Source organism: Trichosurus vulpecula, chromosome 7, assembly GCF_011100635.1.
Source record: "Trichosurus vulpecula isolate mTriVul1 chromosome 7, mTriVul1.pri, whole genome shotgun sequence".
Lineage (NCBI taxonomy): Eukaryota > Metazoa > Chordata > Mammalia > Diprotodontia > Phalangeridae > Trichosurus > Trichosurus vulpecula.
In genome coordinates this window covers 61,993,282-62,009,601 of record NC_050579.1, presented here as the reverse complement: position 1 = coordinate 62,009,601, position 16,320 = coordinate 61,993,282, and the positions used below count along the sequence as shown (strand labels likewise).

Sequence of the window (16,320 nt, the reverse complement as noted above, 5' to 3'; positions counted from 1 at the left end):
TTTCATGTGGTTGTAGACGGTATGTAGTTTTTCTTTTGAAAATTGTGTCTTTTGCCACTTACCTACTGGGGAATCAGAAACAAAGAAGAAATTTGTTCCACCTTTCCAGGCCACAAACTAAAAGCATGCTTTACCATGATCTAATTCAATATGTGGAATCCTGTTAGGAATCTATAGCAGCAGTAACCGGACTCAGTAGGAATCCTGTTGGGTTGCCTGAGGCATAGAGATAACTTAATCAGGATTATACAATGTAACTAGCAAACTTCAAGATGTGGGATTCTAGCAGTCTAGTCACTGTGTTATTATGCTTTTATACACGAAACTATTTTAGAGAAAAAATAGACATAACAGCTAGCAATTTTAGAATTCTTTAGTGCTTATAATTTCTAAAAGCTATTTTTGGAGAGTTTGCAAGATAAGGAAGAAGAATTTTAAATGGTCTTTGTTGCTTCTACTCAGAGAATGATGGTGGTTATTAAATATGTGAAGCATCATCAGAAGGAAGAGAAATTAATTTTGTTTTGCTTGACCAGACAAATCTAAGAAAAGAAAATGAAAGTTGCAAAGGGGCAGATTTAGGCTTTGAAGTATCGCATTTTGGTCAGTAAAAGATACCTTTAATATTACTGCTTTTCTGCATTTGTGGGGTTTTTATGCCCTACTACAAGGTCAATTTATATGCACAGCTGAGAAATAGGTATAAATCTTTCTGTTACCATTCAGTATTCTCCAGTGATCTAGCATATCTCACTTTTCTAAAATTCTATCCAGGTCCTTAACCTCTTTCTTGTTTAATTTTTGTTTTAGTTATCTAGATCTGAGAAGGGTAAATTGAGGTCTTCCACTCAATACTTTTATCTGTTTCTTCCTGTAACTCATTTACCTTTTCCTTTAAAAATTTAGATGCTATATCATTTAGTGCATGTTTAGTATTAATATTAATTCATTGTCAATGGTACCTTTTAGCAACACATATGCAAATATGTTTTAGCAAACATATTTCCTGGCATATCTTAGGTCTATTTTTGCTTTTACTTTGTCTGAGATCATGATTGCTACCCCCGTCTTTTTTACGTCAGCTGAAGTGTAATAGAATCTGCCCCAGAACCTTATTTTAACTCTGCATGTATGTTTCTGTTTTGTGTGTTTCTTGTAAACAACTTGTTGGATTCCAGTTTCTAATCCATTCTGCTGTTCTCTTCTGTTTTCTGGGTGAGCTCATCCCATTCACTTTCACAACTATCATTGCTAACTGTATTTTCTTCCATTTTATTTTCTTATACTACCCTCCTCCCTCTACTCCCCCCCATTTTGTTTTCCCCCTTTTCCCTTAATCCATTTAGTATCTATTTCCTTGTTGGGGTAGGTACATTTCTGTACTCACCTGTTTGTGTGTATGTGTATTCGTCCCTTCTTTAACCAATTCAGATGAAATCTTCCCTTCTTTAACTCTTTGTTCTGAGCTCAGCTACCACTTTGTTCTGAATAGTTTGTGTCAGCAGTCAGCTCCTTTAATCTGAGGGCAGTGTTTCCTTTTGATTTCAGCATACTTTTTCTACTTTACAATACAGTTTTTGTTTATGGCTGTCTATAAACATGAAGTTGTAGAGTAAAAGTCATTATTTACGGAAACATATTAACTGACTTGATGCTTCCCACAATTAAACACTGTCAAAGTCATGATAAAATGTAAATAATTTGAAGACAAATAGCTTGCATTAGTATCATATAATAATTTTTTCTATTAATTTTTCACCATGGGTCACAAAAATCTATTTACCATTACTGCCATTTCCCCTTCTCACTTTCCCCAGCTGCCTTTGTAGCAAGCAAAACAAATTTTCACATTGTCCATATCCAAAAAATATGTCTAATTCTGTACCGTAAATCCATAATTTCTCTTGTCAGGAGGGTGGATAGCATGATTCATCACTGGTCCTCTGGAATCATGGTTGGTCACTGCCTCAGTTAGAGTTCTTAAGTCTTCCCAAGTTGTTTATCTGCAAAATGTTATTGCTGTTATATAATTTGTTCTCTTGATTCTGCTAACTTTATTCTACATCACTTCATACAAGTCTTCCTAGGTTTCACTGAAACTACCTCTTTCGTAATTTCTTACAACACAATAATATTCCATTACATTCATATACTATAATTTGTTCAGATATCCCATGATTAATGAATACCCCCTTAGTTTCCAGTTCTTTGCCACCACAAAAAGAGTTGCTAAAGTATTTTTGTACTTATGGGTCCTTTTCCTCTTTACTTTTTTGGGGTATAGGCCTAGGTAGTGGTCTTGCTGAGTCAAAGGGTATTTCTAGTTTAGCTGTTTGGGGGGGGCATAGTTCCCAATTGGCTGTATCAACTGTGCATTAATACACCTGCTTTCCCAAAGCCTCTCTAACATTTGTCATTTTCTTCATCAACTTTGTCAATTTGATGGGTGTGAGTTGAAACCTCAGAATTACTTTAATTTTCATTTTTCTAGTCATCAGTAATTTTGAGTATTTTTCATATGATTGTGGAAAGCCTGGATTTTTTTCCTTAGAAAACTTCTTGTGGGCTTACTTTAGTGCACATATACTAAAATTGGCGAAAGGAGATTAGCACAGCCCTTGCACAAAGATGACACACAAATTTTTGAAGTGTTCCATATTTTTGTGGAAATTTGTTTTGCATGACTTTACATATTTGTAATAGATTTTATTTCTCCTGTCTTCTTAGTGGGCAAGGGATGAGGAAGGGGGAGGGAGAGAATTTGTAATTGAAAATAAAATTGAATAATGATAAAAAAAGAAAACTGCCTGTTCATATTCTTTGACCATTGTCAATTGGGGACTGGCTCTTACTTTTACAAATTTAAATCAATTCCTTACATAGCTTGAAAGTAAGACCTTTATAAGAAAAATCATGTGACACTTTTCCTAAATTGAAATGTTTGGTGATCTAAATAAGATTAAGTGATGGGTATCCGTAAAAGTCTTGGCTGGCTCTCAAGCTTTCTGTTCTTTTTTTTTTTTTAAAAGAAATACTTACCTTGGCTTTTTTTGTTCCATCTTTATCAATTCTGCTTCAGGGAAACAAGAGTTTTAAGTATGCTTCTAAAAATCTTGACTATTTTTTTGAGCACTTTGTCTTAATGTTTAGTTGCATTATTAAAATGTCCCTGGTATGTCATTATCTTGCATTTGCTCACTTCATTTCATAGACTTGGAAGATCAAGGTGGCAGTAGCCATATTGGAGAAGTCAGAAAGCTTGAATATCATACTAATGTGTAAATATATAACAGCAGGAAGGCATTTTGTGGATGGACAAGTAGCTAAATCTCCCTGAAGGTTTTGTTCCAGAAGGAGCTACACTTGACATACCCTTTCATCCTCTCATTCATTCTCTAAGTCCAGGTATAATAAAGTGATAGGGGGTTGGCTGACATTGTACAAAGGACTCTGGAGCAGTGAGGTCATAAATGACATCCCACTAAAACAGATTCCATTTTTGAACAAATTGGGGCTCTTAACTGTGTGATAATAGTTCACTTAATATAACAGACTCTGTGGCTCAGGGAAATATGATAAGTATATTACCTTTTTCAAATCAATGCCGTTTACAGTTATTATTACTGTTTGTGCATAACTCTAGAGGCAGCTATCTTGAACAAGAAAAGTAGGTGACATTGTCACCGTATATTCAACATTCAAATTGTTAGAATTCTAGAATTTAGAGGTAAAAGGAACCTTAAAGATTATTTTCAACTCTATGTACCGTCATTTTAACTTTCAGTAAAATATTGTTCCATTTGTAATGTAATACCATGAATGTCTGTTCTGTTTTGATAGAATGGAAGCTTCTTGCCTGGAGTTGGCCCTGGAAGGAGAACGACTGTGTAAAGCAGGAGATTGCCGTGCTGGGGTGTCGTTCTTTGAAGCTGCAGTTCAAGTTGGAACTGAAGACCTAAAAACACTAAGTGCTATTTATAGCCAGCTGGGCAATGCCTACTTCTACTTGCATGACTATGCCAAAGCTTTAGAGTATCATCATCATGATCTAACGCTGGCCCGGTAATATCTTTAGACTTTTATGTATAAAACTTATTGCCAACGTTTAAAAAATGTGTCTGCAATTAATTATAGTCTGTATTGCCTTTCTCTGTCTGTCATTTAAAGCCCTTTACAATCTGACTTCCCCCTACTTTTTCAATATTATTTCATATTTCTACCCTTCACACTCAACATTCCAGTCAAATAGACCTACTAACTCTCTCCTCAACTCAGTGTTTCACCTCTCATCTCTGTGCCTTTACACAAATGGTGATAGAGTCTTCCTTGACTCCTTTAGAACCTGGTTAATACATCATTTCCCATATTGAGCTTTTCCTGGACCTCCAAGTTATTAGGGTCTCTCCCTCTTGAAATTACTTTGTATGTAGTTTATATTTATAGTTTTTACATCTTAGGGGTATATGGGATGCCCAAGGAGGACTAGCACCTCTGGTTTGAGGGCTCACTAAGCCCTTCTCAGGGCTGCTCATCCACCTTCAGTGTCCACCTGTCACCCAGCTCTGACCTGTGGCTCCAAGAAGCCGTAGCATGTGCAGCAACTACACCACAGTAAAGCTGTCTTGGCAGACAGGGCTAAACCAGATTGAGGGTAACCATTGATGAGTTAGGGGGATTGTCTACCCCAAGCATGTGAAGACTTCTCCTGGCAGAATGGACAGATGAGAACAATTTGTTCCATTGTCCATGAAGGTGGCTGTAGCAGATGCTATGGAGCACTTTGAACTTGGTCAGATATCAAAGACTCCAAGGTCATCCTCTGCATCCCACACTTCACTAGTCGTCCTGATTTTGTCTTGCCACTGGACTTCAGTGACTCTGAAAGAGAGAGTGAGACTGACAATTTTGTGCAACTCTGCCTCACTTAAATCCAGTTCACTCATGAGTCAAGACATCACTCTGTGATGTCATTGGTCATCTTTGAAAACAAAGGACCAACAACAGTATTTTCTTACTGGTGTACATGTTGTTTTCCTCCTACATGGTCAGTCAGCAATCATTCATTAAGTACTTGGGTGCCATGTACTATTCTAAGCACTGGGGATACAGAGACAAAATAGAACCATCTCTGTCCTCAAGAAGCAAGTCTATGGGGAAGATAATATATACATATAAAAGTATATATATAGAATAAATGCAAACTAAATTGAAGTCATTAAGGAAGGACACTAGAATTTGGAATCAGGGAAAGTTTCATGTAGATTAGGGCTGTCCAGAATGCATGCAACCTGCCTACAAGCATAGAAATTTACATAAATGCTTTAGTAAATGAAGTTGAGCTACCACAGAGCTCTCACTAAAATGGCAAATCAAAATGTATTGTCTGTTGTTTCAATAAAGACCTAAGGTAGGGGCTGCTAGGTGGCGCAGTGAGTAGAGCACCGGCCCTGGAGTCAGGAGGACCTGAGTTCAAATCCTGCCTGAGACACTTGACACACTTTACTATCTGTGTGACCTTGGGCAAGTCATTTAACCCCAATTGCCCTGCCAAAAACCAAAACAAAAATAAAAACCTAAGGTTGGACAGCCCTGATGTAGATGATGGAGCTTGAGCTGAATCTTGAAACAAATCATGAATTCTGCTAGGCAGAGGCAAGGCAGGAGTGAATCCCAGATATTAGAAATGGTCAGTACAAAAGCACAGAGGGCAGGCAGTGTGTTATAGATAAGGAATAGCAAGGACAGTTTGACTAGACTGTTAAGTATGACAAGAGGGGTAGTATTATATAATGTCTAGAAAGGGAGGTTGGAGCCAGATTGTGAAGGGCTTTAAAAGGCAAAGGGCTTTCTGTTTTATACTAGGGATAAACAGGGTGCCACTAGTGTTTGAGATAGGGGAGTGAGAATAGTCAGAACCTATACTTGAATTTCCTTTGGTAGCCTTTCAGACAATGAATTGGAGAGGATGTGGAATGTGAGGCAGAGGGACCGGTTAGGAGGACATTGTAATAGTCCAGAATAGGTATCAAGGCCTATTTTGCCTTTGTCTTCCCAGCGCCTAGCCTATAGGCACTTAATGATGTTTGTTGTTTTAAATTGAGTTCTAGTTCTAAGGCTTCATTTTATAGCTAAAACCTTATTTTGCTTGAATGCTATAAAAATGGATGTAAATTAACTTTAACTTAAAGAAAGGCAGCTTGGTAAAGTGAATAGAGAGCCAACCTTGGAGTCAGGAAGACCTGGGTTCAAATAACCCTGAGCCAGTGACTTAACCTGTCAGTGCTCTGAGCAACAATCTGACCAAAGGTTTAAGAGAAGGTGCAGTCCTGCATTGGTTGAAGGAGTTTCCTCACCCAGGAGTTCCCTATAAAAGATATCCCAGGTCCAGTCTCTTTTGCTGTCCTAAGGAAATATGAGATGGCCCATTTAAAACAAGTCTTATGACTTTAATGAATTTTAAAAACGAAACCACCTACCTGTCATGTTGCAATGTTCTCATCTTTTACTCTTGGCCTTCCCCAAACTCTCTTAATTCTAGTACTTTCTCTGTGTTAATTATTTCCTATTTTGCATGTCAATTCCCCTTTATATTAGAAGCTCCTTGAAGGCAAGGATTGTCTTTTGCTTCTTTTTATATCCCTAGTGCTTAGCACAGTGTCTTGCACATAGTAGGAATTTAATAAATATTGATTGACTTTTTTTCATTGTATGAGGATTTATCTTCTGGAAAGCAAAATACTTTGCTCTAAATTCTTTGATTCTACTCTTATTTGAAAGGGACAGATTTTACAGGTGAAAGCACTGTTTTTGAAATAGTTTGACATACTTTACTGTAATTTCAGGACCATTGGAGACCAATTAGGTGAAGCTAAAGCCAGTGGTAACCTGGGAAACACCTTAAAAGTTCTTGGCAACTTTGATGAAGCTATAGTTTGCTGTCAAAGACACTTAGATATCTCCAGAGAACTTGATGATAAGGTAAAATTGAAACATTACATGGTATGGTGCAATGGGAAGTGTTCTGGATTTGGAGTTTGTGGATCTAAGCTTGGGTCCTGACTGTCACTCACTTCCTCTGCCACCTCGAGCAGATGTTTAACCTCTCTGAGCCTCAGTTTCCTTCTCTGTAAAAAAGGTGGTAGGGTGTGATGACAAATAAGATCCCTTCCCAGCCTAAAATTAACAATCCAAAAGGTGCTAATAAGAGATCCTATAAATTTTTTACTCACCTGAGGTTTAATAGCAAAGAAAATATTCAAAAAGATCCATGGATGCTAAAGAGATTATTTTCCTTAGCTAGTACCTGGTTTATGAAAAATTAGTTACCTCTCTAATTGATAAATAGTCAAATACACAGTTTTTGGAGGAAGAAATCCAAGTTAAGAAGAACCTGATGAAAGTTTAATAAATTACTAACAATCAGAGAGATGCAAATGGAAGCAACTCAGACTCTACCTCACTTACACTCATCAGATTGGCAAAGTTAACCAAAAAATGGAAAATGACAAATGTTGGAGGGGCTTCAGCAAAACAGGCACATTAATATACTTCTAGATCTATGAATTGGTAGTCATTTTGGAAGGTAATACTTTGACCCAGCAATACCAGTACCAGATTTATACCCCAAAGAGATGAAAAGAAAAGGAAAAGGACTCACATGTGCAAAAATATTTTAGCAGCTCTTTTTGTTGTGGGAAAAAAAAGCTGGATGAAGAGCAATTTGGAACTATGCCCAATGGGCTATAAAACTGTGCATACCCTTTGATCCAGCAATACCACTTCTAGGGCTGTTTCCCAGAGAGATCATAAAAATGGGAAAAGGACCCACATGTACAAAAAATATTTATAGCAACTCTTTTTTGTGGCGGCCAAGAATTGGAAATTGAGGAGATGCCCATCAATTGGGGAATGGCTGAACGAGTTGCGGTATATGAATGTGATGGAATACTGTGATGCTATAAGAAATGATGAGCAGGCAGACTTCAGAAAAACCTGAAAAGACTTATATGAACCGATGCTGAATGAAGTAGTCAGAACCAGGAGAACATTGTGCTATCCACATCCAAAGAAAGAAATATGGAGTCTGAATGCAGATCGAAGCATACTGTTTGCTTTCTTTTTTTGTTTTGTTTTTTCTTTCTCATGGTTCCTCCCATTAGTTCTTATTCTTCTATATACAAAATGACTAATGTGAAAATTAAAAAAAAAAAAACAACTAGAAACTAAGGGGGAGCCTTTCAGTTGAGAAGTGGATGAACAAATTGAGGTATATAAATATGATGGAATACTGTCATGCTATAAAATGATGAAAGGGATGATTTTAGAGACACCTAGGAAAATTTATATGAACTGATACAGAGTGAAGTTAGCACAATCAAGAGTACAATTTATGCAGTATAACTTTGCAAAGTCAAACAACTCTGAAAGACTTAATCAAGGCAATCACTAATCCTGATTCCACAGCACGAAGGCATAAAGCTGAGAGGTGATAGACTCAGGGGGCAAAAATGAGACATACAGTTTAGGATGTGGCCAATGAGGAAATTTGTTTTGCTTGACTATGCACATTTGTTACAAACTGTTTTGTTTTATTTTTTCTCTCTCAAGGGATAGGAGGGAGAGAAAAATAATACTTGTGTTTCTCTCTTGTGACTTACAAGTTAAGAATATTTCTATATTATGTTTATTCTAATAACTGGCTCATAATTTTTAAATGTAACCAGTTTGTTGGCATTCCAATTTAGGTTGGAGAAGCAAGAGCACTTTATAATCTTGGAAATGTATACCACTCTAAAGGAAAAAGTGTTGGCTGTCCTGGCTCTCATGACCCAGGAGAATTTCCAGAAGAGGTGAAAACTGCTTTGCAGAAAGCAGCAGATTATTATGAGTGAGTAGCCATGACACCCTCCTCCTCCTCCTCCTCCTTTTCTTCTTCCCCTTTTTCCTCCTCCTCTTCCTTTTTATTGCTACTCACAAGTCACCTTCCTTAAGCCCTGAATCAAATGTAGGCACTGACCTGGGTGATTCTTGGAAGGCAGGAAAAGATTTTAAGAGTAGAACTACTAAAGAGGCAAAAATAAATTATGCCCTATTTGTTGTTGTTTTCCTCCTCTAAAACCTTAAAGTGGACCAGTGCCACCTATTGGCAAATACTGGTAATGTCCTGGGTTTTAATGTAAAGTAGCTCCATCCAAATACACAGAAAAATAGATTTTTGCTAAAGGTGATAGACATGTCATGCTGTAAGAAATGTGGGTAGTTGATTAATAATAATAATAATTTTTTAATATTTTTCCATATTTCTTTTACTTTATTGTTGAAGAGTCAGATTCCTAATGTAATCATGGATATTTGCTACCTTTTGCAATTAGTTTTACAGAATTCTTTAGCTGCAAGAGAGCTAAAGAAACAAGGCAGCATTCTTTTGTATTTAGCTTGTCAAAAATGTGGAGTATTCTAGCATATTACTTTTATTAGAATTAGAGTTGCAATCCAAACAAAACCAAGTATTTACAACTATGTTTCTTCACAATTTTTATTGTCCTTTAGGGAAAATCTATCAATAGTGACTGCTTTAGGGGACCGAGCAGCCCAGGGACGTGCCTTTGGGAATCTTGGAAATACACATTACCTTCTTGGCAACTTTAGAGATGCTGTTGTGTCCCATGAGCAGGTATGATGATGAAATGTCCTGAAGCAATGTTTTTTCCCACCCGAATTGCAATCAAATCATTTATTATTTCTCACTTTATAATGATGGGCTTTAGGATGGAGAGACAGATTTTTACTTTCTTCATGTCTCATTAGAATTTTCCATTTCAGCGCCTCTTGATTGCAAAAGAGTTTGGAGATAAAGCTGCCGAGAGAAGAGCATATAGCAACCTTGGAAATGCGTATATATTCCTTAGTGAATTTGAAACTGCTGCAGATTACTACAAGTTAGTACAATACTTTTGTTGATAAATGCAAAATGATTAATTTGTGAGCTTATGAATTTCATAATTTTTAAATTTTATAATTTTTCTAAGATGAAGGAGTCTAGACTTTTGTGTTTATTCGGGTAGTATTGTTTATCATTGAAATTCTTACCTGAAGTCTTTCAAAAGTATTTCACAGAGAGGTACTTAAATGCATAAGTGACGTATCTATGCATATATTCTTAAAATAAATTTTTATTGCTATCTTTCATTTTTACATCACCTAAATTTCCCTGTGTCTTTCTTTCCTTCTCCCCTCAGAGAGCCATCTCATGTAAGAGAAGGTATTTCTTCTTCTCCTTCTTATTCTGCTCTCAACTAGTACTTGTACTTCTTATTCCATTCTTACCTCCCACCAGCAACTGAAATCTAGTCCTAATCCAGTGATAAGTGGGCTTTCTAGTGATTCCAACCTAGTTAAAAGAAAAATTCAATGGTTGCAGGATCTGTTCTTACAAAATAACAATATTGTTGTTCATTTGTTTCAGTTGTGTCTGTTTGTGACCCCATTTGGGGTTTTCTTGGCAAAGATGCTCAAGTAGCTTGCCATTTCCTTCTCCAGCTCATATTAGAGATAAGGAAACTGAAGCAAACAGGGTTAAGTGATTTACCCAGGGTCACACTAAGGGTCACTAAGTGTCTGAGACCGGATTTGAACACTCAGGTCTTCCTGACTCCCAGCCCAGCTTTCTATCTACTGTGCCATCCAGCTGTCCCAAAATAACAATATGCTACTACTCCATTTAATCTTAAATATTCTTCTTTAAATGTTGATTACATTAATTAATATTGGTTGGATGTTAAAAATTCCTCAAAAGTAAATAAAAATGTATCACTTTATGTATGGTATGCTCTGAATTGGAACTTAAATATGAAATATCTTGTATTCTGATGTCAAAGGGCATAAAACTGTTTTCATGATTGGGCTATATAGTATTGAAGGCTGCAGGGTTCTGCTATGAAGTGAGTGCCATGTGTCAATCAAACGTGGTATGACTCCACAGTGGTGAGAGCCTATTTCAGATTTCCTTTTTAAGTTATACATATTGAAACGTTTACACATAGCTGAGTGGAGTTCCTTCAGAGCTTTCACTTGAGGGTGATGCTGTTGTTGTTCAGAACAGTTCTGAAACTCATTTGGAATTTCCTTCAGAGCCTGTTAATGAGCTCACCTTGGTCTCACCAGACTTGACCTGGAAAAGACTTTTAGGTAGTGCCAAAAATGAAATCCACCACCAACAATGATTTGCCATCACCAAGAATATTCAGAAGACTGTGCTTTCTGAAGGCCATTCTAAAAGAGAAATTCCAAAAGTATTTAGACTGCCACTTCCCATGGTGATTACTTTGAAGGGGACACAATCCATATGTGTCTAAGTATATTTTTAAAAATCACCCTTGGCTCTCAGAGTCAGTCACATTTCATAATTATGTTTTTTCTAGGTAGGAAACAAACTTACTTTATAGCGAACTTATTTAAGATCAAATCTAAAATCATGAAAACTGATGATGGTGACATATTTGATCTGTGAAATCTGACTATGTTTTATGTGTAAATTTGCTTGTGTTATCCATAATCACCCATTTTATTTAGAAATTATGAATTTAAATATTAGCCTTAATCAGCTAAGCATTTGAATCTTGGCAAAATTTAAGCAAACAAAAAAGTTGAATTAGATGAACAAGAAACAACTTCTTAATAGTCACAAAAGTAAGGGCAAAAAAAAAAACACATAAATACTGAAAGTTAACATACCAGTCATCACCAATCATTTCTTTTTTTTTTTTTCCCAAGGGAAAAGACAAAGTTTATTAGGGATTCACCATAATGGGTTGTCTTAAGAAATCCCACCCTTTGTGACGCCTGTTTTCACAAGCGGGCCAGATTCAACCTACTGAGCTAGATTGAACCTGAGCGCCTTCATGGAGGCAGGATGGAGATTATATACACAAAGGTTGTAGGAGGGATTGAGGGGTGGTCTGGGGTGACTAGAGGAGGGCTTTAGGGAGGGTCTTGAGGAGGAGTCTAAGGAGGGTGAGATGAGGTCAGAGTCCAAGAACCAAGAGAATGGAATTAAGGGTTGGAAGTAGCTGAAGGCATGGATATTGATAATATTAGGGTTGGGAAATCCCACCCTTTGTGACTCCTGTTTTCACAAGCGGGCCAGATTCAACCTACTGAGCTAGATTGAACCTGAGCCACCAATCATTTCTTGATCTTATACATCAGTACACTTTTCACATTTTTGTAGGACATCCATAAAACAGCATCTTCATGTTATACAATAGTCTGAATTTGCCATTTAAGTTTATTTTATTGTTTTTCTGCTTAACTTCTTCATTTAATGATCTTTATTGTATATGTTAAAAGCTTCAGACAGAGTACAGAATTTTTTAGTTAACACTTTTATAATTGTGGTATTGTAAATTATAATGAATTATGGTTATTTTACAATGAATTTTCCTTGATTTCAGGAAAACGCTACAGTTGGCCCGGCAGCTTAAAGACAGAGCTGTAGAAGCACAATCTTGTTATAGCCTTGGGAACACTTATACTTTACTTCAGGACTATGAGAAAGCCATTGATTATCACCTGAAACACCTTACTATAGCTCAAGAACTGAATGATAGGTAAAAATGATCAACTTGTTTGCTGTACCTTGGGTAAAACATACTAGATAATTAACCCAGAAACCTTTACTTTAATGCGTTAGAAGAATTGCTCATTTAAAATTTGCTTCTTTAGTAAATGTAGCTTTGAGCCCCAGTTTCCTTGGGTGTATTGATACTTTAGTAATATGTGATTGTAGTAAGTTCCTTGAATGAAAGAATAAATAAACCCAAAGTATTCTTGATGTCTTAAAGTACTGCTAGGTAATCTTGATCTTGTACATTAGAAAACTTCATTTTGGAATCATAAATGTTTGCTTGAATTATGTTGCAGAATTGGAGAAGGAAGAGCATGCTGGAGTTTAGGAAATGCCTACACAGCATTAGGAAATCATGATCAAGCCATGCATTTTGCAGAGAAGCACTTGGAAATTTCAAGAGAAGTAAGAAACTATAAAACTTCCCTAAGAAACTGCTGTTTTGACTTTGACTCCAGGGAGTGGGGGTGGGATGGGGAGGAGGCCACGTTTCTTCCTCATTCCCTTGTCCAAACTGCTTCAGCATTGCTGATGAGTTTGTTAATTATGTGATACTCATTTGAGAAGATTAAACAGTGACCTTTTGAGGTTTTAAATCATCGACCATTTTAGGCAAGATAATATGTGGAAGGAGAATAACATTCCTTAAATATTAAAAACATTGTTTAACCCCACTGTTCTCTCATCTGACCAATCCTAAAGCATTCTTCTTTTTCTGGAAAGTTGTGCTCTGCTAAAATTAACCTATCGAAGAGAAAACAGCATAGCAGGAAGAACACTATAGTAGGATGTTGAAGTTGTGGGGTCCAGTTTCAGCTCTTCCACTTGCTAGTTTTATGATAGTAAGAAAGTCATTTAGTCTTTTTGTTGTTGTTCAGTTGTTTCACTTGTGTCTGACTTTTCATGACCCCATTTGGGGTTTTCTTGACCAAGATACTGGAGCGGTTTGTCATTTCCTTCTCCAGCTCATTTTACGGATGAGGAAATTGAGGCAAACAAGGTTAAGTGACTTGCCCCTGGTCACACAGCTAGAACGTGTCTGAGGCTGGATTTGAACTCAGGAAGATGAGCTTTCCTGACTCGAGGCCCAGCACTCTTATCCACTGCACCATTTAGCCTTACTGAGTCCACTCCTCATCCACTCTTACCCAACAGATATTTTGTTCAATGCCTGTGTTATGCAAGAGTTCAAAGATAGATAAAACAAAAAGCAGTCCCTGCCCTCAAGGAGTTTGCACTCTATTGGAGAGGGGCATTTATTCTATGTACAGATCACACTCAGACACCCTAGATACAGATATAAACATATTTGTATATGTAAGAGTGTGTGTGTGTGTGTGTGTGTATGTTTGTAGATAATACAGTATACGTGTGTATATAGATAGATAAAATTGAGAGGCATCATGCTGTGAATTTGGGCTTGAAGTCAGGAATACCAGGATTCAAATCTCAAGGCATTGAGGTAATAAGCAACATGCCAGAGATGGCCTAGGTGGGATTTAGATCTGTCAGGTATCATAGGTAGTTTGAAAGGGGAATATTTGAAATAGCCTCTAGGAGTTCAGTTAGGGAAGAATAGGAGATTGTCATGCATCAACAAAGGCCTGGTTGAGATTAGGGAATATGAATTTCTAATAGCCCTGACTAACCCAGTTGGATGACTTCTGCAGCATCATGCCAGTAGAAATGGAGAAGAAGAGGATAATGAGGATAACTCAGGGTTGGGGATGCACAACATTAGTGTCAACAGAGCAAGAGATTCAGGAGGAGAGGATCTGATGAACTATAAAGTCAAGCTTTTTCAAGGGAGAAAAGTTGAGTCCAGAGCAGGACCACAGAGAACGTGATGGACCAGGGGTGACTAAAAATCTCAGTGAAACTGAAAACTAGTTTTAGGAGAAATGAGGGTAGAGACAGAAGTAGAACAAGTTGTGGTCAGAGAGAGGAGTTTCAGAATTCTGGGTCATGGAGAGGAATACTAGTGGTTGGGAAGGTGAGATGAGGGGGTGGGGTAGAGTAGACACGAAAGTGGGCTAGTTCTAGGAGGTAACGGGGTTGATAAATTTAAAGGACAAGGTGTTTAAGGGATCCTCAGCATCTTGAACTTCCTAAGTGTGAGGGCAGGGGATGGCGTGGAGGAAGAAGACTGAGTCAGGGACCAACCTCCTTGTGATCTGCTTTGGGGCTGGTAGATAACTGCAGTCAGGATCTAGGTAGGAAGGTGGATAAAGTGAACCTGAAGGAGAAGGGACTGAGAGAGAGTAGTGGATGGAGTGACTAGTAGCAGCACTGAGGGTTAGGAAGTATTTTACCTGACTTATGTCTGAAGCACGGGCCTGTTTAGTTTATTAAGGCATTGGAGAGAGTAGTCCCAAGGATTCATTGTCTTCTGGAGGAAGCCATATTTCTGTGAATGCGAGGAGATGGAAGGAGTGTAAGAAAAAGAAATCTGGGCCCAAGGTGATTGTGTTAATGATAGGATAGAAGCTGTAGAGGGCACAGTGGAATAGAAGGGCAGGGTGGGATAGGGACTTGGGAAGAGTAGGGCAAAGGTGGATGGGAATGAAGGATTGGGAAGTGGTAGCAGGAGAAGAGAATTTTTGTGTAGTCTTGAAAATAAGAGTATTGGAGCATTGGACTTACTTTCTTATCCAGAGTTTGGTTCTGGTTTTTCCTTCCATAATAAATAATTCTTTTAATAACCCTTCAGATTATACTATTTTTAGATAAGTGTGGAAAGTAGTATATTTACTTTAGATTACTAATTAGTTGGAATTCTGTCAATTATTGACCCTTCAAATAAATCAAAAATGTATTCTTAATCTTTAACATTCCTAATCTTTCAGTAGTGATTCTACAATTGAAGTACTTGTTGGTTGTAGATTGGGGACAGAAGTGGTGAGCTAACAGCTAGGCTGAATCTTTCGGATCTTCAAATGGTGCTTGGTCTCAGCTATAGCACAAATAATTCAATGATGTCTGAAAACAATGAAATTGACAACTCGTGTGGTAAGTGCATGTTTTTGGTAAACCAGTATTATTATCTGGAATTATATGTGTGTCTGTGTTTATGTATGCAAGTGTAAGTGAACATTATAAAAGTTTGAAGTTTATATTTTCCACATTATGAATTTTAATGTTTAGCAGGATCATTTTTGCTTGTGAATACAAGATGCAACATTTTCATGTATTCAAAATCTGCTTAAGTTTCATGTTTACATAGATATGTCTAATTTTTACCTTGACTTGCCTTTATCATATCAGTGCCATATCCCTATTACTGTATTTTTTTTAAAATGTTTATTTCTTCCTAATCCGCGTTTCCTTTTTGACTTCTAAAATACCGTGCATGAAAATTTTGTGATTGCTTTAAGATGTTTGAATTGCATATTATTCCTTTTTCCCCCGGGGAATATAGGAAAGTTCTATTTGTGAGATGATTTGACTAACATTAAAACTCTTAGGAAAACAAACTTGTCATTTTTACATATTAAAATTATCAAAGAGAAAACCTCTGTTCTTGACGAAGAGAAGTTCAGCATCACATTTATTGAATACCATCTGTGTATTGCTCTGTTCAAGATATTTCACAAAGAAGCATTAAAAAAAATTTAGATTCAATCCCCTCCAAGTTCAAAGAAGGAACAATCACTTGGCAAAATGCATTGTAAACTTTAAAATTATTGAAACTTAGA

General features: G+C 37.0%; 2 protein-coding genes and 1 non-coding gene across 6 annotated transcripts in view; 2 read left to right on the top strand and 1 right to left on the bottom strand.

Annotated features, from left to right (window-relative positions):
* The window catches only part of GPSM2 (G protein signaling modulator 2), a 58,178-nt gene that overhangs the window by 27,272 nt on the left and 14,586 nt on the right, over nt 1-16,320 (top strand). Inside the window, exons 3-10 of the mRNA XM_036767228.1 lie at nt 3,841-4,062; nt 6,843-6,978; nt 8,745-8,887; nt 9,550-9,673; nt 9,823-9,938; nt 12,453-12,608; nt 12,922-13,030; nt 15,508-15,634. Of these exons, the coding sequence (XP_036623123.1) occupies nt 3,841-4,062; nt 6,843-6,978; nt 8,745-8,887; nt 9,550-9,673; nt 9,823-9,938; nt 12,453-12,608; nt 12,922-13,030; nt 15,508-15,634 (1,133 nt within the window). The remainder of the gene's footprint in view (nt 1-3,840; nt 4,063-6,842; nt 6,979-8,744; nt 8,888-9,549; nt 9,674-9,822; nt 9,939-12,452; nt 12,609-12,921; nt 13,031-15,507; nt 15,635-16,320) is intronic.
* LOC118858923 lies at nt 2,562-2,663 on the top strand. Its single transcript, XR_005011035.1, has one exon. It is a non-coding gene; the product is annotated as a U6 spliceosomal RNA (small nuclear RNA).
* CLCC1 (chloride channel CLIC like 1) overlaps nt 9,513-16,320 on the bottom strand; it is a 54,988-nt gene continuing 48,180 nt past the window's right edge. For 2 of the 4 annotated variants that reach the window (XM_036767229.1, XM_036767230.1), the window contains one exon: nt 9,667-9,856. In XM_036767229.1, coding sequence (XP_036623124.1) covers nt 9,730-9,856 — 127 coding nt within the window. In that variant the 3' untranslated portion in view covers nt 9,667-9,729. Of the gene's footprint in view, nt 9,857-14,851; nt 15,033-16,320 lie in introns of those variants that run through there. The other 2 variants (XM_036767231.1, XM_036767232.1) reach the window with 2 other exon arrangements.